This window comes from Alnus glutinosa, chromosome 2, assembly GCF_958979055.1.
Source record: "Alnus glutinosa chromosome 2, dhAlnGlut1.1, whole genome shotgun sequence".
Classification (NCBI taxonomy): Eukaryota; Viridiplantae; Streptophyta; class Magnoliopsida; order Fagales; family Betulaceae; genus Alnus; species Alnus glutinosa.
In genome coordinates, this window is record NC_084887.1 from 11312110 (window position 1) to 11339585 (window position 27476).

At 35.9% G+C, this 27476-nt stretch overlaps 1 protein-coding gene across 1 annotated transcript; it reads right to left on the reverse strand.

Moving 5' to 3' along the window:
* Positions 1–10573: 10573 nt before the first annotated feature.
* LOC133860278 (F-box/kelch-repeat protein At3g06240-like) lies at positions 10574–11716 on the reverse strand. The gene has a single exon (XM_062295914.1). It carries the CDS (start codon positions 11714–11716, stop codon positions 10574–10576), a length of 1143 nt encoding a protein of 380 aa, XP_062151898.1.
* Between the last annotated feature and the right edge of the window lie 15760 nt (positions 11717–27476).

Genomic DNA, 27476 nt, shown 5'->3' on the forward strand with positions numbered 1-27476 from the left:
CTCATGTTCCCAAATGGATTGAATCCATCTGCTGTCAGTCCAAGCCGCACGTTCCTATTGTCTGCCATGAAATCCGGATGTAGAGTGTCAAACGATCTCCATGCCTCACCGTCTGCGGGGTGCCTCAATACGCCGTCCCTAGTGCGGCCTTCTGCATGCCATCTCATATTGTGCGCAGTGTGCTCCGACATGAATAACCTCTGTAGCCGTGGGATGAGTGGAAACCATCTCAACACCTTCACTGGACGTTTTTTCCTCGACGATATTACCTCACCATCCTGATCTAAATGTATATCAGTCATCCACTTAGATTCTCCACATACGATGCAGGTATCTAAGTCTTTATTGTCTTTCCAGAATAACATACAATCATTACGGCACGCCGGAATCTTCTCATACCCGAGACCCATGGAACTGAGAAATTTCTTCACCTCGTACGTATTAACCGGCAAGGCCTCATCGCAAGGAGGCAATAATTGACTGACAAGCTCAAGAATATCAGAAAAAATCTTGTTACTAATACCTCTAATGCACTTCAAGTTGTAGAAATGTACAGTTGCACTCAATTTACGGTGTTTTGTACCGAGGTGAAGTGGCTTGTCGGCAGTCTTCAACAACTCAAGGTACTTCAATGTGTCCCTTGCAGGGGTTCCTTCATTTACTTCTCCGGGCTGGCCAACATGATCGATTTCACCTACTTCGTGCACGCCGAAGGCGTCACGCAACATGGCGTGCATGTCACCACCTTGTTCCAGTTCTCCGCCTTGTTCTGTGACTTCTACAGGTTCAATGCCACGGGGAGCCGTATCTATGACACTGGGATGGTCGTGACCCCGAACAGGAGCAGCAGGGTTTAGGGTAGTCTCACCGTGCATATACCAGAAACCGTATCCCGTGGACATTCCCTTCCCCCCTGTCAGGTGGGCAAGAACGTAATCTGGGGGGTGCCGCTGGTTATTCCGGCAGTACTTACATGGGCAGTAAATTTTGCCATCAGCAGCCTTACAGTTACGAACGGCGAATGCCACGAACGCTCTACACCCGTCATTATACTGTGTCGTACCCCTAGGTGCTAACATCCACGACTTGTCCATATTCCTCTGTACGTGAGTTAACAATCTGAAACGAAATATGTTATTTGATTACAGCAAATAAAGTGCTTGTTTGTTTAATGTTTGTTTTAAACAGTTAACTCAAAGTATCGTTTTTTCATATTTTTTTTAGGGTTTAGGGTTTTTTCTTTTTAGGTTTTAAGGTTAGGGTTTAGGTTTTTAAGGGTTTAGTTTTTAGGGTTAGGGTTTAGGGTTTAGGTTTTAATATTTGTAGGGTTTAGGGTTTTTAGGGTGTAGGGTTTTAGGTTTTAGGGTTTAACTAAAATAAAATAGTAATAAAAAAAATTAAAAAAAAAAAGATCTCGAACCTTTTTCTTTTATATTTTTTAATATTCTTCTTTCTTTTTTTAGGGTTTAGGGTTTTTGTTTTTTTTTTTTAGGGTTTAGGGTTTTAGGTTTTTAGGGTTTAGTTTGTAGGGTTAGGGTTTGGGTTTACCTCACCATAAAAAAAAAAAAGAGATCTCTCCCTTTTTAATTTTTTTCTTTTTTAATATTCTTCTTTCTTTATTTAGGGTTTAGGGTTTTAAGGTTTCTTTTTTTCGGGTTTAGGGTTAAAAAGGTTAGGGTTTAGGTTTTTAGGGTTCTAGTTTTTAGGGTTTGGGTTTTAAGGTTAGGGTTTAGGTTTTAGGGTGTAGGGTTTAGTTTTTAGGGTTAGAGTTTGGGTTTACCTCACCATAAAAAAATAATTAAAAAAAAAGAGATCTCTCCCTTTTTAATTTTTTTCTTTTTTAATATTCTTCTTTCTTTATTTAGGGTTTAGGGTTTTAAGGTTTCTTTTTTTTTTCGGGTTTAGGGTTAAAAAGGTTAGGGTTTAGGTTTTTAGGGTTCTAGTTTTTAGGGTTTGGGTTTTAAGGTTAGGGTTTAGGTTTTAGGGTTTAGGGTTTAGTTTTTAGGGTTAGGATTTTAAGGTTAGGGTTTAGGTTGTTAGGGTTTAGTTTTTAGGGTTAGGGTTTAGTTTTTAGGGTTAGGGTTTTAAGGTTAGGGTTTAGGTTGTTAGGGTTTAGTTTTTAGGGTTAGGGTTTTAAGGTTAGGGTTTAGGTTTTTAGGGTTAGGGTTTTAAGGTTAGGGTTTAGGTTGTTAGGGTTTAGTTTTTAGGGTTAGGGTTAAAAAGGTTAGGGTTTAGGTTTTGAAGGTTTAGTTTTTAGGGTTAGGGTTTTAAGGTTAGGGTTTAGGTTTTAGGGTTTAGGGTTTAGGATTTAGGGTTTAGGTTGTTAGGGTTTAGTTTTTAGGGTTAGGGTTTAGGTTTTGAAGGTTTAGTTTTTAGGGTTAGGGTTTTAAGGTTAGGGTTTAGGTTGTTAGGGTTTAGTTTTTAGGGTTAGGGTTTAGGTTTTGAAGGTTTAGTTTTTAGGGTTAGGGTTAAAAAGGTTAGGGTTTAGGTTTTTAGGGTTAGGGTTTTAAGGTTAGGGTTTAGGTTGTTAGGGTTTAGTTTTTAGGGTTAGGGTTAAAAAGGTTAGGGTTTAGGTTTTAAAGGTTTAGTTTTTAGGGTTAGGGTTTTAAGGTTAGGGTTTAGGTTTTAGGGTTTAGGGTTTAGGGTTTAGGGTTTAGGGTTTAGGTTGTTAGGGTTTAGTTTTTAGGGTTAGGGTTTTAAGGTTAGGGTTTAGGGTTTAGGTTTTAGGGTTTTAAGGTTAGGATTTAGGTTTTTAGGGTTTAGTTTTTAGGGTTAGGGTTTTAAGGTTAGGGTTTAGGGTTTAACTAAAATAAAAAAGTAATAAAAAAATCTCACTCTTTTGTAGGGTTTAGGGTTTTTAGGGTGTACGGTATTTTGGGTTAGGGTTTAGGGTTTATGGTTTTTGCTTGTTTTTTAGAGTATAAAGTTTAGGGGTTTGGTTTTGAGATTAGAGTATAGGGATTTTTATATTGGTTTTGATTTAGGGTTTAGGGTTTATTGTTTAGACCTTTGTTATAAATTGAATAATAAAAGAAATTATTATAAATGGTAGACGGTGGCCAAATTTAATTTTCTGTATCTATCCAATAATTGTTGGATACAATCATTTTATTATAAAATGATGGCGAGTTTACTTTGAAATTTTTTTTTTTTTTGTTTGTAAAAAAATTACCTGAAAATGAACAATTAAACTTTTTTTTTTTTGTTCTTAAAAAACCCAAAAATTGTTGAAATAGTACCGCATACTTATTTATATTTTATTGGTTTGCATCATTGATTTTATGATGAAGTTAATAAAATAATGGTGAGATTGTTTAATCTGTTCAAATGTTTTAGCATAAATTGCCACAAATAATAATCCACACACCAATTCGTAGTACAGTAAAACATATTACAAAAAAGAAAAATAACACAACTGTACGAATATTTTTCATGCATAACGACCAACCACATCAAAACACATAAAATTACACAACAATAGATATTCAAACCCAACAAAATTAACAGCGTTGCATAGACCATTATTAATTGCTAAATCCACAATTATTATATGAAACTATTAAAAAAATTAGAAACAGATTTTAAACAAATTAATTTAAATGCACCAAGTTTATTATAGTCAAAATTAAAGAAAAAAAAAATTAAATTTAAAATTACTCACAAATATTTTTTTTTGGTGTATTTTATGCTCCTTAGCCAAAATGTACCTGCATTAAAACATATTAGTCCCAAAATAATATCCCTCCCAAAATAGCAATCACGTACAAGGCAGAGAGAGAGAGAGAGAGAGAGAGAGAGAGAGACCGGGAGAGGTTTCAGAGAGAGAGAGAGATGTAGAGAGAGAGAGAGAGAGATGTAGAGAGAGATAGAGACAGAGAGATGGATGTAGAGAGAGAGAGGTCCGGACCTAGGGTTCCTACTGTGGTTCGGTTAGAGAGAGAGAGAGAGAGAGAGATAGAGAGAGAGAGAGCTAGAGAGAGAGACAGAAAGATAGAGAGAGACAGAGAGAGGGAGAGAGAGATAGGTCTGGACCTAGGGTTAGGGTTCCTGGTTCGGTTAGAGAGAGAGAGAGAGAGAGAGAGAGAGAGCTAGAGAGAGAGACAGAGAGATAGAGAGAGAGAGAGAGAGAGAGAGAGAGAGAGAGAGAGAGAGAGAGAGAGAGAGAGCATGCACCTATAGGATGGTGCACGCGTGGTGCAGTGACGGCCGGAGAAGGAGCTGGCCGGAGAAGACAGCGGAGGGCGGTGGTCGGTGGTCGGTGCGGACGTCCGTGATCGACGGAGACAGAGAGGGAGAGAGAGAGAGAGAGAGAGCTGAGTGAGAGAGAGAGAGCTGAGGGAGAGAAATGCGTGGATCGAGGAAGCTACCCTTTTTTTTTTAAAAAAAAAAAATTTTAATTAAAAATTAGGCCAGGTGGCGCGCTGGAATTGTCCCGCACAGGTCACCTGGCCAAAAATTGGCCGCGTGGCGTGTATACTAATACACGTCTCTATCTGTTTTTTTTTTTTTTTTTTTTCTTTTTTCTTTTTCTTTTTCTTTTTTGTTTTTTTTGAAAAACGAAAATATATATATATATATATATATATATATATATATATATATATATATATATATATATATAAATATATATTTGTATTTGCAAACACAAACACAAACACAAACCCTAATCCGACCCTAAGTGCATGTAATATATATAGTGTTAAGGTTTACGTAAACTCTAACCCATAAAACTAAACCCTAAACGATAACCCTAAACCTAATTCTTAAACCCTAAGTCTGTGTTAAGGTTTATATATATATATATATATAGGTCCTATATATATATAGGGTTAGGGTTTTATTAGATTAGTATTCCATTAACGTAAATCCTAATTAGAGTTAGGGTTTACTTATAAGTATACCATATATATGTAAAGTACTCAACACGTAAAACGTAAATATACTATAAACATATTGCACGTAGCCCATAACCCCTAACCCTATGTCTATATACTATATATAGCCATAAACCCTAACGTACTTTGTTATGTTGCATATTTTTTTTTTGTTCATCGCCGTATAATTATGCATATATATATATAGCACAAATTTGGTTTAATTATGCATTTAGTACTCTATATAAACATAAACCTTAACACTAAGTGTATATACCTATTATATATATCTATAAACCATAATCCTAAGTGTATATATATACTATATATAGCTATACTGTATATAGCTATATAAGTATACTATATATATATATATATAGAGCCATAAACCCCAATGTTAGGGTATATACAAGTAACTATAAAGGTATATAGTTTCAGCACGCCGTTTACATGCATGCATGCATGCATATATTATATATATGTATATACAAATATGACAAGATAGTTTTGAAATACAAATACAAATACAAACACAAACACATGCAACCCTAAGTGTATGTACTGTACAAATTGCTAAACCGTAAACTATAAATTAAAACTAAATCCTAACTCTAAGTATATATATATATATATATATATATATATATACTATACTAAACCCTGACCATAAAATTGAACCCTAAAACCCATAATCTTAACTCTAATCTTAAGTGTATGTACCATATGTAAGCCATAAAGCCACTCCTTAACCCTAATATTAAGTGTATGTACTATATGTAAGCCATAAACCCTAACCTTAACCCTAACCCTAAATATATATACTATATATATAGTTATAAACCCTAACTCTAGGATCAAATGATAGTTCGACCAAGTTTTGAACATTGAACTGGATCAAATGATAGAGGCATGCAATTTTATACTTGTGTAAGGTATGCTATAATGATCGGGACCACAAGGCCAATACATTCAGATGGATGTTCTACGAACCCTAACCCTGCGAGTATGTACTACACATTCAATAAATTAAGTCCTAACGCATAAACCATATTCAAGAAACTCAACCTGCATGTAAACCCTAAAACATAACCATAAGTACAATACATACTAAATATAGCACAAATTTATTGTTGGGGTATATAATAATTATTTTTTATATAAATAAATTCAAAAAAATTTAAATACAAGTACTGTACAAAACTAATTAGTTTATAAACTCTAATTTGGTATAGGGTACATACTATTTGTTTGGTTTTTTTTTTTTTTTTAAAAAAAAAAAATTCCAAAAATATTTTTTCAAAAAACACCAGTTGGCCACGTGTATTTTTATACACGTGTCCAACAGAATGCCATACACGCGGCCAATTGGCCGCGTGTATAAATTACACGCGGCCAATTGTTTCTACGCCACATATGGCCACGTGGCCAGAGACACACGCTGCCATCTGGCCGCGTGTCTACAGTAACCGGTACTGTAGACACGCGGCGATTTTCATAGTTTTTTGTAGTGATACCTTTAAAAACCGTTTTCTGTCCTTATGCATAATTAAAAATAAAAAACTAAAAATAAGAAAAAAAAAATTTTAAAAAAAAGAGAAAAGGGTGGCTCGAGCTATCCCATGGTCATCGAACCACCTCCACAAGCCCAAAAAAGGTAAAAAAAAAAGAAAAAACTCGAGTTAGGGTTTGGCCACCCCCGATCGAACCTACTACCAGGCCAAACGTAAACTTCTGTTAAGTTATAAACGATGTACCATCTACAATACAAAATGCAGCATATGGAGTAAAAAAATTAATTCATTAAACCACAATGAATCAGACGTGTTTAATTATATATATATATATATATATATATATATATATATATATATATATATATATATATATATATATATATATATATATATATATATATATATATATATATATATATATGCAACCGACCTATGTTGGTCCATTTTTCATTTTTACAGCTCCGCCAAGCCTCTTATCCTTGTTGCCAAGAGGAGGAAATTTGCAGCTTGAGTATTTACGCATACCTGAATTGGTATTATATATATGTAATGTATTTATCTATTTTTCTATCGCTTTTCAGTTGCTGGCATGGAATTCTGGTGACGAGAGCTGAATACAGTTTCGGTTTCGATTTAAAGCTGACATAGTTAAATATAGTTTTTTTCTATTTTTAATGAGAGATGCTATTTTATGTTCTCCCGACATATTCTGCTGACGTGATATTTATAATTCGTCTTTATTTTTATTTATTTTTAATTATATTTAATTTAAAGGTGGATTGAGTATGCCACGTTATCTGAATATGCTGAAAAAACGTTGAATTAATACAAAATAACATTTCTCTATTTTCTTTTTTATTTTATTTGAGAATTTTTTATTCCATATATAATAAGATTGTCTATATATATAATGATTAAAAATAATTATTTAAAAATTTCTAAAGAAAGTTTTTGAAAAAAGTTTGCGTACCCTTCAAACTACGGAATAGGATTCTCTTCATTTCAAATAATTATGGTCAGGATTTAAAGTTAATATATCTAATGGTGTATATGATTTTACATTATTTTAAATTTTGAAAAACATGCCAACATTTACTTTATATATATCGTTAGATATACTAACTTCAAATCCTGATTTCTCATTTAAAATGGAGAGTATCCATTTCATTAAATGAAATTATAGTGATAATTTTGAAAAACTACTACCCAATTAATAATATTCTCCAAAACTCTAGATTGCAACAATATTGCCCCCTTAAATTATTAAAAACTGTAAATATTCCACCTAATAACAAAAATACCTTTAATTTTTTTTTATTTTTTTTTATTTTTTTTTTTAAAAAAAAGCTAAAAATAAAAATAAAAAATCATTTGAATATTTCATTTACTAGCAGAATATGCATATAAATCCAATTACTAGAACGGTTTTAGTGAATCCGTTTGCCTCTGTTACTCCTTCATTCCAACACCCTCTGTATCAGCCCATCCAATCCTTCTATTATGCTCTTGAAAGGAAATTACCAAAAAGCAGATAAAATTTACAAAAAATAAAAGTTCAAAAAAAAAAAAAGGAAGATTGAGGGATGACACCTCCGCTCCTCACATAGGGATGGGCTCCGTCCCCTCCCCTATATCGGGAGCGGCTTGAAGGGGTGCCCTCCACCCCCTCAACAAGGTGATGGGGGCTTTCTCTTATGTTAATAATTTTTTATTTTTTCAATTACAGGAATAAAATGGATTAGTTAGAAAGATTTATCGATATCCTTAATCTTGAAATTATAGTGATAATTTTGAAAAACTTTTGATTTTTAAGATAAAATCTTCTATCATTTTTAAGACCCATGACTTTTATCATTTTTTTTTTTTTTTTTTTTGCACACGATGCCTATTCGCCAGGCTTCCCCTTTGAATTTCCAATTCCTTTCTCTCAATCATGTAAGGGCTTAAGGTTCGTTTGTCTGCCGCATATTGTAAGCATGAGAAAGATTGATTAGCGATGATTGAATAAGATAAGTGCCACATACGTTCTCAAGTAGTGTTCATTTTCTGACATGATAATTCAAATTATTATTGAATTTTATCATTAAATTTTTGATTTAATGGTAATTTTCATTGCCATATCATAAAGTGTGCCATTAAGAGTGCATGTAGCATTTGTTATTGAACAAATTAAATTTGGTATATTATAGATCAAACAATTTTTATGTTTGGGTGTCCTTAAGTGACACGACAAATTAAAAAGCAACTATTTAGGGGAAATTAGGTCATCAACTTCTTGTGTTTTTTGTCATACTTTAAAACCTCAGTTCTCGATTTAATAGATTTAGATTGTCATTCTAAATTTGAGACCTTATTAGATTATCTTATGTCAAATAGGTATAAAAAAAACTATTATGCCCCTTTAATTAAAATGTTGATACTGACGAGTACAAAATTTACGTTTAAATTTCAGCATTTGTTTTCAAGATTCTAATTTCTTCTTCCACTGTCATAGATTATGGGTGAATCTAATTGCTAAGATCATCAAAATCTACAATGTTTTTGTTTTGTATGATAAAACAAATCAAAGCATGCAATCATGTGAAATTTTCTAAATTGACTAGCAAATTCTACGCATTTGCAGATATCCAAGCATAAAATGCTGAAGATCAATGTCAAAAGATAACAGATTTAAGAGGATATAAAGCTGAGAAAGGAAAAAGGCAGGAGCTTGTCACAATGTCCAGCAAAAACACCTAATTAAGGCCCTGGATACCTAAGAGATAGAGAACATATCATATCATCAGAAAAAAAAAAAAAAAAAAAATAAAATAAAAGACCCAATTATATAAATAATACTAATGAACAAGGTCATGATATATTTGTAGAATTGGATGATACAGAAGAAATTCAATTGCCAGGGAAAACTACAATAAATAACTGTTAATGGGAAGAAAGCTCAGGGTGAAGAAATCTGAAGTTCTTGACACTTTTTTTATGCAAAATATATGATTAGGTCAACAACACAAAAGCCTAATTAAGCTTTTAGTTCATAAAAAGATCATTACTTAACTGCCTGAAACGACCATTAATTAGCTGAGTTGCTCATTAGTACCCAAAAACAAAAATCAACTTAATTAAAACACAATCAATATATATTCTCTACCCTGGTATTCTCAGATACCAAATACTAGATAAACAGTAACTAAGAGCACCATATAAATTAAAGACGTACAATAATATTACATACCAAAAATCATTTGTAAATCCTCGAATTATTTACATTTTGGTTGTTTCCCTTGGAAACATAGCAGGTCGTTACCTATAACATTTTTGATAAGTAGCATGCATGTTGTTACCTATAATATATATCACTTTAGCATTTCAATAATAATAAAAATTGGATAATAGCAGTGCAGTAGGGACTAGGGATAGACGCTGTCGATATGGCTATAGAAAGGGTATGAGTGTTCTCTCCTAAATATAAGCTCTAATACCAAATGCCTTTCAATCTGAAAGGAACGGATCTCACAGTTTTTCAACAAAATTTTCCATAGGAGATTAATTTCAACTGTTAAACATTAAGCGATCTGATCTGAATGGAGGAACCTTTACCCGTGCATTCATAATATGAATACTTTGAATATTATTTTTTAAATTTGAGCTTCCCTTCTTAAAGTGCCGGAGTTCGCTAGACCACCGAACCTCCGCTAGAAGTTACCGACTATTTTTTGCCTTATCTAGCCAAATATATATCTAAAGAAAGACATTTTACGCGTCCAAACAAACTGCTAACTCCAAAGTAGAGCCATTATAAAGAAAAAGACATCCATGCATATTATTGTTCCGGCCAGGACTATGCTTGGCGCTCAATCCATATAAAAGTATATATATATATATATATCTACGCACTATGGTATATTGTCTACCAGAGGGCCTAGATAAGGGAAAACGAAAAGGAAATCTACCTAAATCATATACCTTTCAAGCGGTTAAAGGGCATTTTTTTTCTTCTTAAATCATTCTACTAGCTGTACGCAAAGAATTTATAGCAGGAATGTAGGCTGAGATCCAGGGAATTTTAATATATATATATATATATATATATATATATTATGCACACAAATTCAGGAATGATAAGAATTAGAATGTACGTGGAAGTACCTGCTTTAATTTTCTCTAGCTACCAGCAGACGAATTCCCCTGTCACCTTGGAACTCGGTCAGCTGCATTCAGAAGAACAAGGCTCTCCACATAAGTATCCAAATAAATCTCCAATACTGGGCCACGAATGGGAAGATCCACATATCCTCGGCTACCTGGTCCGAAAGAAAACAAGCTTTGAGCCTTTTGCACTAGAACTTCACCACTCTTTGTAAAGCCTATCACCCTCTCAAATCCCCGAATGCGAACATCAAACAGCTTACTCCAAGATTCCTCTGCTCCGTACTCTTTCATCACCCATACCGCATGAGAATCCTCGTTTCCAAACATGCTACGAGGGACAAGCGCAAGCAAGCCATCAACTAGCGCCACACTGACGTTCAAGTCTTTCAGCCCTTGTAAACTCTCAGGCATACCCACTTCACCAAAGGCCTCATCCTTCATATTAAACCACACAATCACATTGCGGAAGGCGCCCTTGCACCGTGGAGTATTTGCGGGCCAGTGGAGTGCCCCATTCACGTAAACCGATGAGGAGCACATGTTCATAAGGTAGGGAGGACCGGGGGCCGTAATAGAGCGCCATATGCCGGTTCGACGTGTATAGATCTCAACCAGAGGTGGAACATTGTTGAAAGGAATCTTATCAGTGCCTCGGGGATACACGAGCCTCACCAATTTGTAATCATCGGTCATGGGCTCATACCCAAAGCCAACAGATTGGTTCAACGAACCGAGAATTGGAATATTAGGATTCGGAACGGATATGGCTTTTTGAATAGAAGGGTTCCAGAGAACGCATAACCCGCTCGCGTCATTGAAAATCATATTGGCTAGACAAAGTAGGCCATTAGCTGAACCAACTAAGTCCAATGAATATTCATCGTTGGATGGATCATACAATTCTATGCGATCTGATGGGTTTGCAAAGAAATCCCCATTGTGTTCTACTTGTGGATCTGATGGATACAGCAGGACGGTGTGCATGGTGTAGTCATGGCAGACAAAAAGGTATGGCTGGTGCTGGGAGTTGGAAAGAGAGCGATTGAGGTGGGTGGCGATGAAGTGGGGGCTGGAGATAAGAGAGCACCATTCCTTTGAAACGCACCTGAATCTGATCAGCGACTTCACCGGCAGTCGTGAGAGGATGTCGGTGATAACCCCGTTTGGGAGCCGGTCTGACATGGAAGAAGAGAGCGGCTACTCACAGTCACAGTGCTGAAGAGAGGACGTTGCAGGCAGCTTTATCACGTGGGTTCGTTTGCGATGAAAAGGAAGGAAATCAGCTGAGAAAGAAAAGGTAGCAGAAAAGCAAAGAGACGAAAGACGAAATTCCATCAGAAATGGAGCGCCAACGGACGTGGAACAAGATTACAGTTTTGAGGGTAGGGTAGGCGGTTAATAATAACCGCTAACCACCTACCCATATATATTTATTTTATATATTAAATATAAAAAATAACACCAAAACGACGTAAAGAAGAAGAAACTGACGGAAGGGCAAAAGATTACAGTTTTTGTACTCTTCTTGATTATTTTTTCACTGTTTGTTTTTTGACAACAAGATTTTCATTAACTTTTTTACTGGAGGCACCATCAGGTAGTAGCAAACATTTTTTTTTTATCTTTCAGGTTAATTATTTTCGAAGAACTAATTATTATTATAAGAGCTTTTTATACCCAAGATTAATTATCTCTGCTTCCAGCCTTCTACGAGATCATTATCTGTTGTTAAAATTCTGTTCAGATTTGTTGTCTTGTTCATCACTCCGCAGCAAATAGATAAAAAGTTCAACACACCCATCAGATTGCATAATTTGTTTGATTTTGCGAAGGTTAATGTTGACAGGATTTTTTTTTTTTTTTTTTACATGTTCACACAGGAGGAGGGAGGAGGATTCGAATTAGTGACCTACGCTTCATGAAGCGTGGTCTCCAGCCAATTGAACTATCCCTTGGGGACAGAGCTGCTACACTTACACACTCTCCACTCCCATCTTCTTACTTTCTTATGTGGCATCAACCAAATTAAATTTTAACTATCATGTGTTTTTTTTTTCAAGGGCATAAAGGCCATTTTACCTATTTTGTCGTCTGATTTAACATTTAACCCTAATGGAGGGGAGATATTGCTTCGAATTGAAAGATTGAGGGGATGAAATTGAGAGTTTCAATTCAAGTGGAATTTCAAGGGGATTTTGCGAAGTTTCCTGTTCTTTTTATTTTTTATTTCATTTTTTATATAATTATGTTTTTTGAGTTGGGTTGGAAAAACTTGAGGTTGGCTAAAATAAAAAATGAGTTGGTTAAAAAAAAAATTGAGTTGGATTGAAATAACACCCAAACATATACCATAAAAAAAAAAAGTAGTAAAAAAATAAAAGGGCACCAAAACGGGCTTGGGATTACATGCTGGTAGAGCCAATCCCCTTCCAGAAGTTTTTCTTTCTTTCTTTCTTTCCTTCATTTTTTTTTTTTTAAAAAAAAAATTGAATTTATAAAGATATTTTTTTTTAAAAAAATACTTTGGGTATTTTTTATCTTTTTACGGGCTTTAGAAAAGACATTAACAATTTTTTGATAGTTTGAAATGAGTATTATCTCAATTGAAAGCTTGAGAAAAATATTATCAATTGAATGCTAGTTTAAAGAAAAAAAAATAAAAAAAATATGCGACTTTTTACATGCAGAAATTTATTTCAACTATTATTATAGACAATTTTTATTTTCAGAGAGAGATACTAAAAAAAAGAGGAAATTATTATTTATGCCAATTTACTAGATTGCGTTTGTCTTATAATCATCCTGTTTTTAATGGGAGTATAATCGGACTCGCTAACAATCTTTCACATGCACTTTCTAACAAAATTGAACAACGTTTCTTGTACAACTATAACAACATTTTTTAAGATCAATCGTTAGATATTTATGGCCTACATGAAAGAAAATAGATCTAATATTTGATCATAATATATATATATATATATATATATATATATATATATATATATATATATATATATATATATATATATTATTAGAGTTGTACAACAATCATTTCTTAACAAAATTTATCTGAAATTTTCATTATAACTGCTATCCACATTTAAAAGCGGTTGGGAAAACCACTAACCGCTCACCGCCTTTATATATATATATAAAATAGCATGCTTTTTTCAGAGGCAAAGTTGAAGAGGAATGCTAGACATCCAAACACTTGTTTCCAGAATTTAGTTCCAAACTGATGTGTCACAATCTCATGAGATCTATCATTTTGAGAAGTGTACCACAATTTCATAGGATTGTGATACATCAGTTTCGAACCAAATTCTGAAAAAAAAAAAAAAAAAAAAAAAAAAAAAGTGTTAGAATGTCTAACATTTCTCAAAGTTTGAATACTATGCAAAGGAATGCATCGAATGAAACAACCTTGTATCAGAAATGCCTGGAAGGAAGATTTGCAGCGGTTGGAAGAGTTGGATGGCCCTGTGTCCCACACGACTGCTTGGCTTCTCCGTCCCACATCGAAAAGGTAACATGCACCAAATATCACATCGAAAAGGCATGCACTCACCGTGTAAACGCAAAGCATTGCATTCTCAATTAAAATAATAAAGTAATATTTTAATTTATTTCATTAGATTTTTTACTTAACTGAGTTTAAAATCTTAATTAGTTCAAATATTTAGTCAAGCCGGGCTTGGTTTTTAATGCTTGTCATAGGTTCAAAAATAGGCTCAAGAAGGCTCAATTTTTTATTTTTTATTTTTTTATTTTAAATTGACAACCTCTTAGGCGGTCACATTTAGCGGTTTTAGTTCATAACCGCTAAATGTAACTGTATTTTCACACTTAATCAGGTTCATGACTTGTATTCATTTCTGCACACAATGCATACAGTATTGACCGATTGAATAACACATACTATATGCACTCTCAAGTTTTGTAAGTGCATATTTTTTGACATGGTAATTAAAATTACTATTAAATTTTGGATCGAATGATAATTTTCATATCACGTCTGGGAGTGTGCCCTTAAGAGTGTAGATTTGAGAGTGCATGTAGCATTTCTCATTGAGTATATTATATATCGAACAATTTTAACGTTTGGTTGTCCTTAAGTGAAACGACAAAAGCAACTATTTAGGAAAAATTAGGTCGTCAACTTCTTGTGCTTTTCGTCATAATTTAAAACCTCAGTTTTCAATTTGATAAATTTAAAACTCGAGTTTATTATCGATCTAAATTCGAAACCTCTATAAGATTCTCTTCTGTCAAATAGGAAATAAAAATAGGTATGAAAATACTACTATGCCCCTTTAATTATAATAATAATAAAAACAAAACCAATGCAGGGTGGCTCGCAGCCAACCCCAAATGGGCCAAACTCATGGTGGCTGCGAGCAACCCCCTAATTGAAGGTGTCTACATGAAAAAATAAAAATGTTGATTCTGATGAGTGTACAAAAATTACTTTTAATTATTTGTGCATATTAGACTTGAGCATTTGTTTTCAAGATTCTAATTTCTTCTTCCACTCTCATAGATTATGGGTGAGTCTAATTGCAAAGATCATTAAAATCTACAATGTTTTTGTTTTGTATGATAAAATAAAAATCAAAGCAATCATGTGAAATTTTCTAAATTGACTTGCAAATTCTACGCATTGCAGATATTCAAGCATAAAATGCTGAAGATCAATGTCAAAAGATAACAGCTGATTTAAGAGGATATAAAGCTGATTCGTCCCCAAAGAAAAAGAAATAAAGCTGAGAAAACCTCTTGCCATAATGTCCAGCAAAAGCACCTAAGCCCTGGATACCATATCATATCATCAGAAAAATAAATAAAAATAAATAAAAGACCCAATTATACAAATAATACGAATGGATAAGGGCAAGATATATGTAGAATTGGATGACACACAATAAATTCAATTGCCAGGGAAAACTACAATAAATAATTGTTAATGGGAAGAAAGCTCGATCAGGTGAAGAAATCTGAAGCTCAACACTTCTTTTATGCAGAATTATTAGGCCAAAACCCAAGACTTCATATCGACTTTTGATCCTTTTCTCAAGACATTTGATCGCAAACAGTGAGGAATCATGAGGGAATGAAAAGATTACATATTTGTTAAAACAAGCATCAAATTCCAAGTAAATAAAAGTAATCAGAATTAGAAACATAGTCTGTAGAAACAAACCATAACACATATATTGAACACATTGGATATAACAAGTTTTTAATTGCCACAGATCCGAGCAGAACACACAAACCACAACAGTCTCACCAGCAAGTATAAACAAAAAAACATATTGAATCTCTGTCTGGTAACAACAAAACATAACCCAAAAACACAAAAGCCTAAGCATTTAGGTCATAAAAACAACAACCATTAGCTGAGTTGCTTATTACCCAAAAACCAAAATCAACTTACAACACAATTTATATTCTCTACTCCGGTATTTTCAGATAAACATAAAATAGGAACACCATACAAACTAACATGATTATAATTCAAAAAGCTGATATCAAAGACAATAATATTACATATCAAAAATCCACAAAGATACACCAAAACAGGGGAAGTCACCTAAAAATAACATTAAGCGATCTGAATGGGAAACTTATAGTAAAGCAGGAAATTTTAATATGATTCATAATCCTATATTATGCACACAAATTCAGGAATCGTAACAATTAGAATATAATGGGGAAATAGCATCAAGTACCTGCTTTTCTCTGTGCGCCAACTACCACCAGAAGAATTCCCCCGGCACCCTGGAACTCGGTCAGTTGCATTCAGTAGAACAAGGCTCTCCACATAAGTATCCAAATAAATATGCTCTGGGCAACGAATGGGAAGATCCAAATATCCTCGGCTACTTGGACCGACAGAAAACAACCTTTGATTCTTTTGCACCAGAACTTCATCACTCTTTGCAAGGCCTATCACCCTCTCAAATCCTTCAATGCGAATATCAAACAGCCTACTCCAAGATTCCTCTGCTCCATACTCTTTCATCACCCACATGGCCTGAGACGCCTCGTTGCCATTTGAGCGACGAGGGATTAGCGCAAGCAATCCTTCAACTAGAGCCACACTAACGTTCAAGTCTTCCAGCCCTTGTAAACTCTTAGGCATACCCACTTCACCAAAGGCTTCATCCTTCATATTAAACCACACAATCACATTGCGAAAGGCGCACTGAGACCATCCAGTATTTGCGGGCCAGTGGAGTGCCCCATTCACGAAAACAGATGAGGACGAATCCCATATGATGTAGGGAGGACCAGGGGCCATAAAAGAGCGCCATATGCCTGTTCGAAGCGTATAAATCTCAACCAGAGGTGGAGCAATGTTGTAAGGAATGTTATCAGTGTCTGGGGAATACACAAGCCTCACCAATTTGTAATCATCGGTCATGGGCTCATACCCAAAGCCAACAGATTGCATTAACATACTGTCAAAATTGTCAAATCCAAGATTAGGCTTGGGAAGGGATATGGCTTTTTGAATAGAAGGGTTCCAGAGAACACATAATCCTCTCTCGTTAAGACAAAGTAGGCCGTTAGATGAACCAACTAAGTGCAAGAAATATTCATCGTTGGATGGATCATACAATTCTATGCGATCTGATGGGTTTGCAAAGAAATCCCCCGTCTGTTCTACTTGTGGATCTGATGGATACAGCAGAAGGGTGTGCATGGGGCCTCCATAGTTGTTGCCGAAATGGCTGAGGAGAAGGCAGGGCTGGTGTGTTGGGGGTGAATGCCAATAACAAAATGCATAGCGAAAATTATCTACCCCTCTTTGTGCAAATTAAATAGTCAATTTAGCTAGCATCATAATATCAACTCATCCAAAAACAATGCAGAAAAATAAATCTAGCAACCACCACAAGCAAGACACCAAAATTTTTACGAGGAAAACCCTCCAGTGTGAAGGGAAAAACCACGGGACCTAGTCCAGTTAAAACTTCCACTATCAACAATAATGGGCTTACAAATTGTCTTCTCTAGAACAATATCTAGAGGTTATCACCACATCAAGAATACACACATTCTTGGATTAAAACATAAATTCATCACTATAAAAGTGGATTCCAACAACAACAAAGAAAGGTCTCACCAAGTGGGGATGAACAACCGAGCAACTGGAGAGGAAGTCCAACGATCGACACCAGTCAATGCGTAGCCCTCGTCGTCAGGAACAACATATTGAAATTTCATCAAGATCGGACCATAAATGACCCTCTAATCTCTGACGGAAATGGGTATGTGTAAAACACTATTTTTCTTCTCCTCCCTCACTGTTTGCTCGAGCTTCTGTTTCAAAAACCAAGCTTCCCTCTCTGTCTAAAGCTTCAAAAACTGCAAGCCTTCCTTTTATTTTATTTTTTTTCTTCTTCATTTGGGCGCAAGTCACGCACTGTGTGTGACTTGCCCTCTGCCAACAGCGCCTCTGTTTCTTTGGCTTATGGGTTGGTCCCCCACGTAGGAGGGACCACCCAACAAATCTCCCCCTCCCGACTACGTGGGGGGCTCTACCAAGCCCGCTTTCCTTCTGCAAGTTTCAAGCTTTTGCATAGGCAAAGTTTTGTCATCATATCTGAACCATTATCATCAGTATGAATTTTCTCAATATGCAACAATTTCTCATCCAACGCATCACGAATCCAATGATACCTAACATCAATATGTTTGGATCTTGAGTGAAAGGTTGAATTCTTACTAAGGTGTATGGCACTCTGACTGTCACAGTAAAGCAAATACATCTCTTGATGTAGACCCAATTCTTGTAAGAACTTCTTCATCCATAACAGTTCTTTAGCAGCTTCTGTGATAGCAATGTACTCAGCCTCTGTAGTAGACAAAGCAACACATTTCTGCAATCTGGATTGCCATGACACTGCTCCCCCTGAATAAGTAATCAGGTACCCTGAAGTAGACTTTCTGGAGTCAATATCACCGGCCATATCTGCATCTGTAAACCCATCAAGCACCTGTTTACCGTTACCGAAGCACAAGCATACCCTCGAAGTACCTCTGAGATACTTGAGAATCCATTTCACAGCTGCCCAATGTTCTTTGCTGGGATTAGAAAGGAACCGACTGACAACTCCAACAGCATGAGCGATATCAGGCCTCGTGCACACCATGGCATACATCAAGCCACCCACAGCTGAAGCATAAGGCACTTTCTTCATTTCTTCATTTTCTTTCTCACTTGTAGGACTTTGCTTTGAACTTAGCTTCAAATGACCTGCAAGTGGAGAGCTCACTGGTTTTGCCTTGCTCATGTTGAACCTGTCCAATACATTTTCAATATAACTCTCTTGTGATAGCCACAATCTTCCATTTTTCCTGTCATGAGAGATCTTCATACCAAGAATCTGTCTTTTGGGTCCCAAGTCCTTCATAGCAAAGGACTTGCTCAACTCCTCCTTCAATCTGTCAATTTTGCTAGTGTCACGACCAACTATCAACATGTCGTCCACGTATAGCAAGAGAATAATAAATTCTCCATCTGAGAACTTTTTCACAAATACACAGTGATCAGAAGTAGTTTTGTCATACCCGTGCTCAACCATGAAGGAGTCAAATTTCTTGTACCACTGTCTCGGTGCCTGCTTGAGTCCGTACAAGCTCTTTTTCAACTGACACACTAGATGTTCCTTGCCTCTAGTTGTAAACCACTCTGGTTGCTCCATATATATTTCCTCCTCCAAGTCACCATGAAGGAAAGCAGTCTTCACATCAAGCTGTTCAATCTCCAAATTCATATTGGCAGCCAGGCCTAGAATAACTCTGATAGAAGACATCTTCACCACGGGTGAAAAAATTTCTTCAAAATCAATACCCTTCTTCTGACTAAACCCCTTCACAACCAACCGTGCCTTGTACCTTGGTTGTGATCTGTTTGGTTCAATCTTACATCTGAATACCCATTTATTCTTGAGTGCTCTCTTGCCCTTAGGCAGATCCACCAAATCATATGTGTGGTCCTCATGCAAGGATTTCATCTCTTCTTGCATGGCTTTTTGCCACTCATTTTTCTGGTCATGTAACCTAGCTTCCTGATAACTTTCTGGCTCTCCCCCATCAGAAAATAACACATACTCATCAACTGAATATCTTCTGGAAGGTTGGCGCTCTCTGGTAGATCTCCTCAACTGAATCTCAGTGGATGGCTCTAAGGAAGCTTGCTCTAGGTGCTCTTCTGACTCCACATTATCAACTACGAATTCACCATCTCTACCAACTGTGTCAACATGTTCTTCTTGTACATCTCTCATGTGTTCATCATGTGTCACACAAGGAGGAACAACTGGACCCAAATCAACACGTTCTTCACAGAGAGACTCTGGCTTTTTAGTTTGTTCCATGTCTTCAATGGTTTGATCTTCAAAGAAAACAACATCTCTGCTCCGTATGATTTTCTTAGAAATTGGATCCCAAAGTCTGTAACCAAACTCCTCATGTCCATAACCCAGGAAGATACACTGTTTAGCCTTGCTATCAAGCTTGGACCTCTCATCTTTAGGAACATGAACAAACGCCCTGCAGCCAAACACTCTCAAGTGCTCAAAAGAAACATCTTTCCCTGTCCACACCCTTAGAGGAAAGTCACAATTCAAAGGAACTGATGGAGAAAGATTGATCAAGTCAACTGCGGTATTCATTGCCTCACCCCAAAAGGATTTGGGTAATTTTGCATGAGAGAGCATACATCTGATTCTTTCACAGATAGTTCTGTTCATTCTCTCTGCTACGCCATTATGCTACGGAGTCTTGGGCACAGTTTTCTCAAGCCTGATGCCATGGCTTCTGCAGTACTCTTCAAACGGACCTCTGTATTCACCACCATTATCTGCTCGAACACATTTCAGCTGCCTCCCAGTCTCTCTTTCAACCTTCATGTGAAAAGCTTTGAACACATCCAGCACCTGATCTTTAGTTTTCAAAGCAAAAACCCACACTTTTCTAGAGTGATCATCAATAAATGTCACATAATAAAGTGCACCACCAAGAGTTTTAGTGTTCATAGTGCAGACATCAGTGTGAACTAAATCAAGAATATTAGTCTTTCTTGATTGTGAGAATTTATGAAATGAAACTCTTCTTTGTTTTCCAACAAGACAATGAGTACAGGGCATTAGTGACGTACCTCTGATATTAGGTAGGAGCTGCTTCTTGGCAAGAACTTGAAGTCCCTTCTCAATCATGTGACCAAGCCTCTTGTGCCATAGCTCAGTGGAAGTTTCATTCTCAACAACATTCACATCTCCCTTGACTAATTTTGCTTCAGTCTTGTATAGAGTGTTAATCTTCTTCCCCCTGGCTAAAATAAGAGAACCCTTGCAAAGTTTCCATTGTCCACCTCCAAGGTAATTATGGTAGCCTTCATCATCAAGCTTCCCAATGGAAATCAAGCTAAGCGCATCTCAGGAACATATCTGACATTTTTGAGAAGCAATTTACACTCGATACTGGTTTCTAACTGTATATCTCCCATGCCTAAAATTTCACATTTTGCTTCGTTTCCCATCTTGACCCAACCAAAATTGCCATTGGTGTAAGAAGAGAAGAAATCTCTATGTGGCGTAATGTGAAAGGAGGCTGCCGTATCAACTACCCACATAGACTCATGACATGCAAGATTAACATAAGCATCTTCACAAACAACTAAATCATCACCATCAGATGCAACTGCTGCAGTGTCTTTTTCTTCTTTCGGTTCTTCACCTTTTTCTTTCAACTGTTCCTTTTTAAATTTTATGCACTGTCTCTTCATATGCCCAAGCTTGCCACAGTGAAAACATTTTATCTCTTTTCTTGTCTTGGACATTCCCCTTGACTTGTCACGACTGTCATCACCACGAGGTTTTCTGCTTTTCCTTCTCCCCTGCTTTTCTGTAACAAGTGCCTCTGTATGAGAAGAAATATCATGCTCTTTTCTTCTTGCCTCTTCATTGAACATGCTGTCTTTTACCATACCCATAGTCATCACACCGTTGGGAGCCGAATTGCTGAGTGACACTACCAAGGTTTCCCAACTGTCTGGCAAAGAACTCAACATAAGTAATGCTTGCACCTCATCATCTAGCACAAGTTTCATGGTAGACAACTCATTCAATAATCCTTGAAAATTACTCAGATGCTCCGTAACACTTTGCCCATCTTTGTACTTCAAATTCACAAGCCTTCTTAGCATAAAGGCTTTGTTCTGAGCAGTCCTTCGCTCATAAAGACTCTCTAACTTCAACCAAAGTAAGTACGCATCAACTTCTTTGGCTACATGATGGAAGACACTTTGATCAACCCATTGCCTAATATGTCCCACGGCTTTCCTATTTAATTTCTTCCATTCATCATCGGTTTTGGCATCCGGTTTAATCCCATTCAACTCAATAGGCTCAAACAATTCTTTACAGTACAAAATATCTTCCATCCTGGTCTTCCAAATTGAATAATTGGAAGCTGTGAGTTTAACTATGCTATTAGATGACTCCTCCATTTAATTTACACAGCAATTTCACAACCAAAGCTCTGATACCACTTTGTTGGGGGTGAATGCCAATAACAAAATGCACAGCGGAAATTATCTACCCCTCTTTGTGCAAATTAAATAGTCAATTTAGCTAGCATCATAATATCAACTCATCCAAAAACAATGCAGAAAAATAAATCCAACAACCACCACAAGCAAGACACCAAAATTTTTATGTGGAAAACCCTCCGGTGTGAAGGGAAAAACCACGGGACCTAGTCCAGTTAAAACTTCCACTATCAACAATAATGGGCTTACAAATTGTCTTCTCTAGAACAATATCTAGAGGTTATCACCACATCAAGAATACACACATTCTTGGATTAAAACATAAATTCATCACTATAAAAGTGGATTCCAACAACAACAAAGAAAGGTCTCACCAAGTGGGGATGAACAACCGAGCAATTGGAGAGGAAGTCCAACGATCGACACTAGTCAATGCGTAGCCCTCGTCGTCAGGAACAACATATTGAAATTTCATCAAGATCGGATCATAAATGACCCTCTAATCTCTGACGGAAATGGGTATGTGTAAAACACTATTTTTCTTCTCCTCCCTCACTGTTTGCTCGGGCTTCTGTTTCAAAAACCAAGCTTCCCTCTCTGTCTAAAGCTTCAAAAACTGCAAGCCTTCCTTTTATTTTATTTTTTTTCTTCTTCATTTGGGCGCAAGTCACGCACTGTGCGTGACTTGCCCTCTGCCAATAGAAACAGAGGCGACAGCCTCTGTTTCTTTGGCTTATGGGTTGGTCCCCCACGTAGGAGGGACCACCCAACATGGTGTTGGGAGTTGGAAACAGAGCGATTGAGGTGGGTGGCGATGAAGTGGGGGCTGGAGATAAGAGAGCGCCATTCCTTTGAAATGCACCTGAATCTGATCAGCGACTTCACTGGCAGTCGTGAGAGGATGTCGGTGATAACCCCGTTTGGGAGCCGGTCTGACATGGAAGAAGAGAGCGGCTACTCACAGTCACAGTGCTGAAGAGAGGAAATGAAATCAGCTTTATCACGTGGGTTGTTTGGCGATGAAAAAGAAGGAAATCAGCTGAGAAAGAAAAGGTAGCAGAAAATCAAAGAGATGAAAGACGAAATTCCATCAGAAATGGCGCACTAACGGACGTGGAACAAGATTACAGTTTTAAGGGTAGGTAGGCCGTTAATAACCGTAACCACCTACCCATATATAAAATTTGTTTTATATATTAAATATAAAAAATAACACCAACACGACGTAAAGAAGAAGAAACAGACGGAAGGGCACTAACTCTGTTCTTGCAACTTTTATATTTTTGTACTCTTCTTGATTATTTCGTCTATTTTTATAAAAAATAACCGCCCCCTCTATTTTTCCTTTTTTTTTTTTTGTTTTTTTTTTTTTTTCATAGTCTCACTGTTTGAGAGTATTTCTATCTTTAAACAAAATTTAACGTCTAAAAATCGAATATTTCGTCCAATTTAACACGATTTCCTAACAGAATGAATAAATGTACAAAAATAGTAATTGCATGCTCTCTTTTGGTCGAAGTGTCCATTCGTTGTGCTATATTAACAATGGCCGGTAGTGCATGGAAAAAAAAATATTACCCTCGAGATTAATTATCTCTGCTTTGAGCCTTCTACTAGATGATCATTCTCTGTTGTTGGATTTTTTAGAGACTTGCATATGTCTCGTGTTGTTAGAACTTAGAAGCAATTAAAATTTTGTTCAGATTTGTTGTCTTGTTCATCACTCCGCAACAAATAGATAAGAAGTCCAACACACCCATCGGAAATATTGAATATCTCCTTGAATTCTACCTGTTACAGATTGCATAATTTGTTTGATCTTGACACTGTCATCATGAGATTTTTTTCTTAAATTAAAACCAAAATTATTTAAACCGACCCAAAAGTCCCATAAAAAAAAAACGGTGTTCAAACCGTCGGTTATAACCACTAATCGGCGGTTATAAAAATAATTGCTAACCGCTTAAATGGAGCGGTTTCGGTTGTTAAAATTCAATAACCGCCTTAGGCAGTTACGGTTAGCGATTATAACGAATTACTGCTAACCATAATCGCGTGGCCAAGGAAATTGGGGAATTTTCTCTTTAAAAAGGAGCAGCACGAAGGGAAGGAGAGCCAAAAGAGTTCTATACTAATTTATTCGGCCACTTTTTTACCTGCAAAAATTTATTTCAACTATTATCATAGAAGATTTTTATTTTCAGAGAGAGATACTTAAAAAAAGAGGAAATTATTATTTATGCAAATTAACTACATTGCGTTTGTCTTATAATCATCCTGTTTTTAATGGGAGTATAATCAGACTCGCTAACAACCTTCCACATGCGCTTTCTAACAAAATTGAACAATTTTTCTTGCATAATTTTTGTACAATTTTTGTACAGCTCTAACAACTTTTTTAAGCTCAACTGTTAGATATTTAGGCAGTATGGCACCATCTAACATATTGTTCTTGTAAGGCCAACCGACACTGTACCAACATTATAGTAATTAAAAATTTAGAATATTAGATACTTAAGCTTCTTCATAAATCATAATTGTTACTTCTTTCTTTTACTAGTAGCTATAGGAATTATGGATTATGTGCTTTCTAAGATTAATATTTTTCTATGAACCATGTGCCTTTTCAGTTTTTTTTTTTTTTTTTTATATATTTGGTCAAATATATTCTAACTTCTAAATGGATTTATCATTTAGGCTTTGGACGTTGCAACATTGTTATGACTTGACTTTCATCATTGTTGTTGTTGTTGTGGGTTTTGAGAGATCTTGTTAAGAGAGAGTCTACGCTCAAAGCTACCATTTTTATTGGACCCTATCAATTGTGCTTAGTTTATTTTACAAGTAGTTTATACTATTGTGTATTTGTGATATTGTGAAAATTTGAAATTATAATTTCAAATCGAATGGGTACTTTGATGTTAAAAAATTATACATTTTTTTTTTTGATAGTGATAATAAAAACTATAATAAATAGTTTGTGAAGAAAATAATATTAATATTCCTGATATGTACTTATATAATTATGTATTTATATAAGTTCCTTCCCCTTGCCAAAAATCTTAGTTTCGCCCTGACGAGACTAATAATACGAAAGAAAAAGCGGAAAGAAAGAGAGAGACTTATATCATTGACTCATTCGGCTCAAAGGTTTGGCATTGACTGCTCCATCCTGCCATCAATATTTATTTTGTTTCATATGTCATCTAACTCAAGTAGTGATGGATTTTTCACCTTTAGTGCAAAGATATTATTTCATAATAAATGTATGAAGTTTAGATCAGAAGGGCTCGTTTGGTTTACGAAATAGACCCCTAGAATGGAATACTTATTCCTATGAAATAGTCATTCTTATGTTTAGTAGAGATCTATTTCTTGGAATAGTTATTCCTATTGGAATACCTATTCCCTTACGAAGAGGAATACATATTCCTCTAAAAAATGAGAGGAATAGCTATTCCATTGGGAATAGACAGAATTTTTCAGAAAAAACACTATTATTATTATTATTATTATTATTATTTATTATTATTTTTTTTAAAAAAAAAAAGCAAAAAAACGAAACCCCACCCCCCTTTAACAGTGGCTGGCCAACTCCAGAGGTGGTCGCACTATCCCCGGAATGCCTCGTGATGGACTCTCGAGGCGTTTTGGGGATGGTGCGACCACCCCCGGGGCAATTTGGGGGTGGCCTGTCATGGGTGGCCGACCACCCATTATATGGGTGGTCACCCTATAATTTTCAAATTTTTTTATTTTATAATTTAAGTTTTTTTATTTTTATAAATATATATATATATATAATGTGGCATATTTTTATTAATTTTGATTTTATTCCAATTAATGTATATAAGTTTTTACCAAATTAAAGATTAAGAATAACCATTTAATTTCACCACTTTCTATTCCTAGAAATAGCTATTCATTTTCCTAATTGCATAATCATTCCTCAATATGTTTAAGAATGAATACAATAATAGAAAACTAATGTGAGACTAGGAGAGAGGGCCTGTTTTGGCATACCTATTTTATTTTATTTTTTTCTTTCTTTTGTATTATTCCAAAACTCTAGCTACTCTCTCTCTTTCTCTCTCAACTATATCCATCCTTCAAATCATTAAGGACAATTATTTACATGAGATGTGATGAGTGCCAAATATTATATATTTGGACATCTTATTTTGCATTTGTTAAACCTTTAACTTCGTTATTTTCTAATATTTTTAGTTAGTTTTAATATTTCACAGGTCATTAAGAAGAAATTAAGGTATCTTCACATCAATTACAAAGAAGCGGAATTATCTTTGATAGTCTGGTCAAAGTGTACCCAAAATCTGAAAGCTTCGTAGCAAATTTGGAGAAGATTTTGTGTAATTAATTGAACACGTGTGACTTGGAGGACTGAATGGAAGACACGTTGTTGTGATATACTCCCATGCGCTGCTGCGTTACATGTTCTCATTTTAGGAAGGACTAGCACCGGACGAGAGAGAAGTTTTTGTTACTTTTCTAAGGAAAATGTTAGATTTACAACTCCAACACAACAAGTGCACAACGACTTCTCACATAAGGGTGGGTCCCAGTGTGTAGGGTCCACCATCATGTGAGGAATTGTTATGCACTTATTGTGATGGTATAGTACAGGAATCAAATCCCATTTCCTAAAGCCTGTGAGTCTTCGTGACCTGCCAGCGCACGTTTTCGATCTTTAAGTCAGAATTGGCAGCAAATAATGAGCCACGTTGATCACCTTAGCAAGGCACGTCACCTGGAAGCCGAAACACAAGTGCAGCAGCTCGATTGGTCTACACGTGACCCGGCCATGCATATCTTCATCCATGCAGGTTTTATTTCCATAATAAGGCAGCACACCTCAGCAGCACCAAAACAAGACAATTCTTTCCATATGAACCCAGCAGAACCGAAGCACGTGTACACAGCAAGGCAGCAACATATGGACGTTGAGGCGCAAAGGGCATGATTCTTTCCAAATAAAAAAGAAAAATGTTAGATTTACAACACCAATACAACAACTGTACAACAATTTCTCACATGAGAGTGGGTCTCACATACTGGAGCCCACCCTCATGTGAGGGGTTGTTGTGCAGTTGTTGTATTGATGTTGTACAAGAATCAAATCCCAATAAAAAAACCAGCAAACACATGGACATGGAGGACAGCAATAGAAGCAGCACCGAATATTCCTTGGGACCAAATAATTGAAGCACCAATTCTTAATTTCCTTGCTTCTTGCCATTTGCAGACATGATTTTCTTGCCAAAAGATCGAAGACAGCACCGAGAGCTCTTCACGCGTGAATTCCAGACCTGAGCAGCTCATTCTTTCCATGGACGTGATCGTGCGGTGCTGGGAGAACCG

Excerpts from the sequence above, each read along its gene's own strand:
- LOC133860278 (XM_062295914.1), bottom strand. The coding sequence starts at position 11,716 with ATGTCAGACCGGCTCCCAAACGGGGTTATCACCGACATCCTCTCACGA.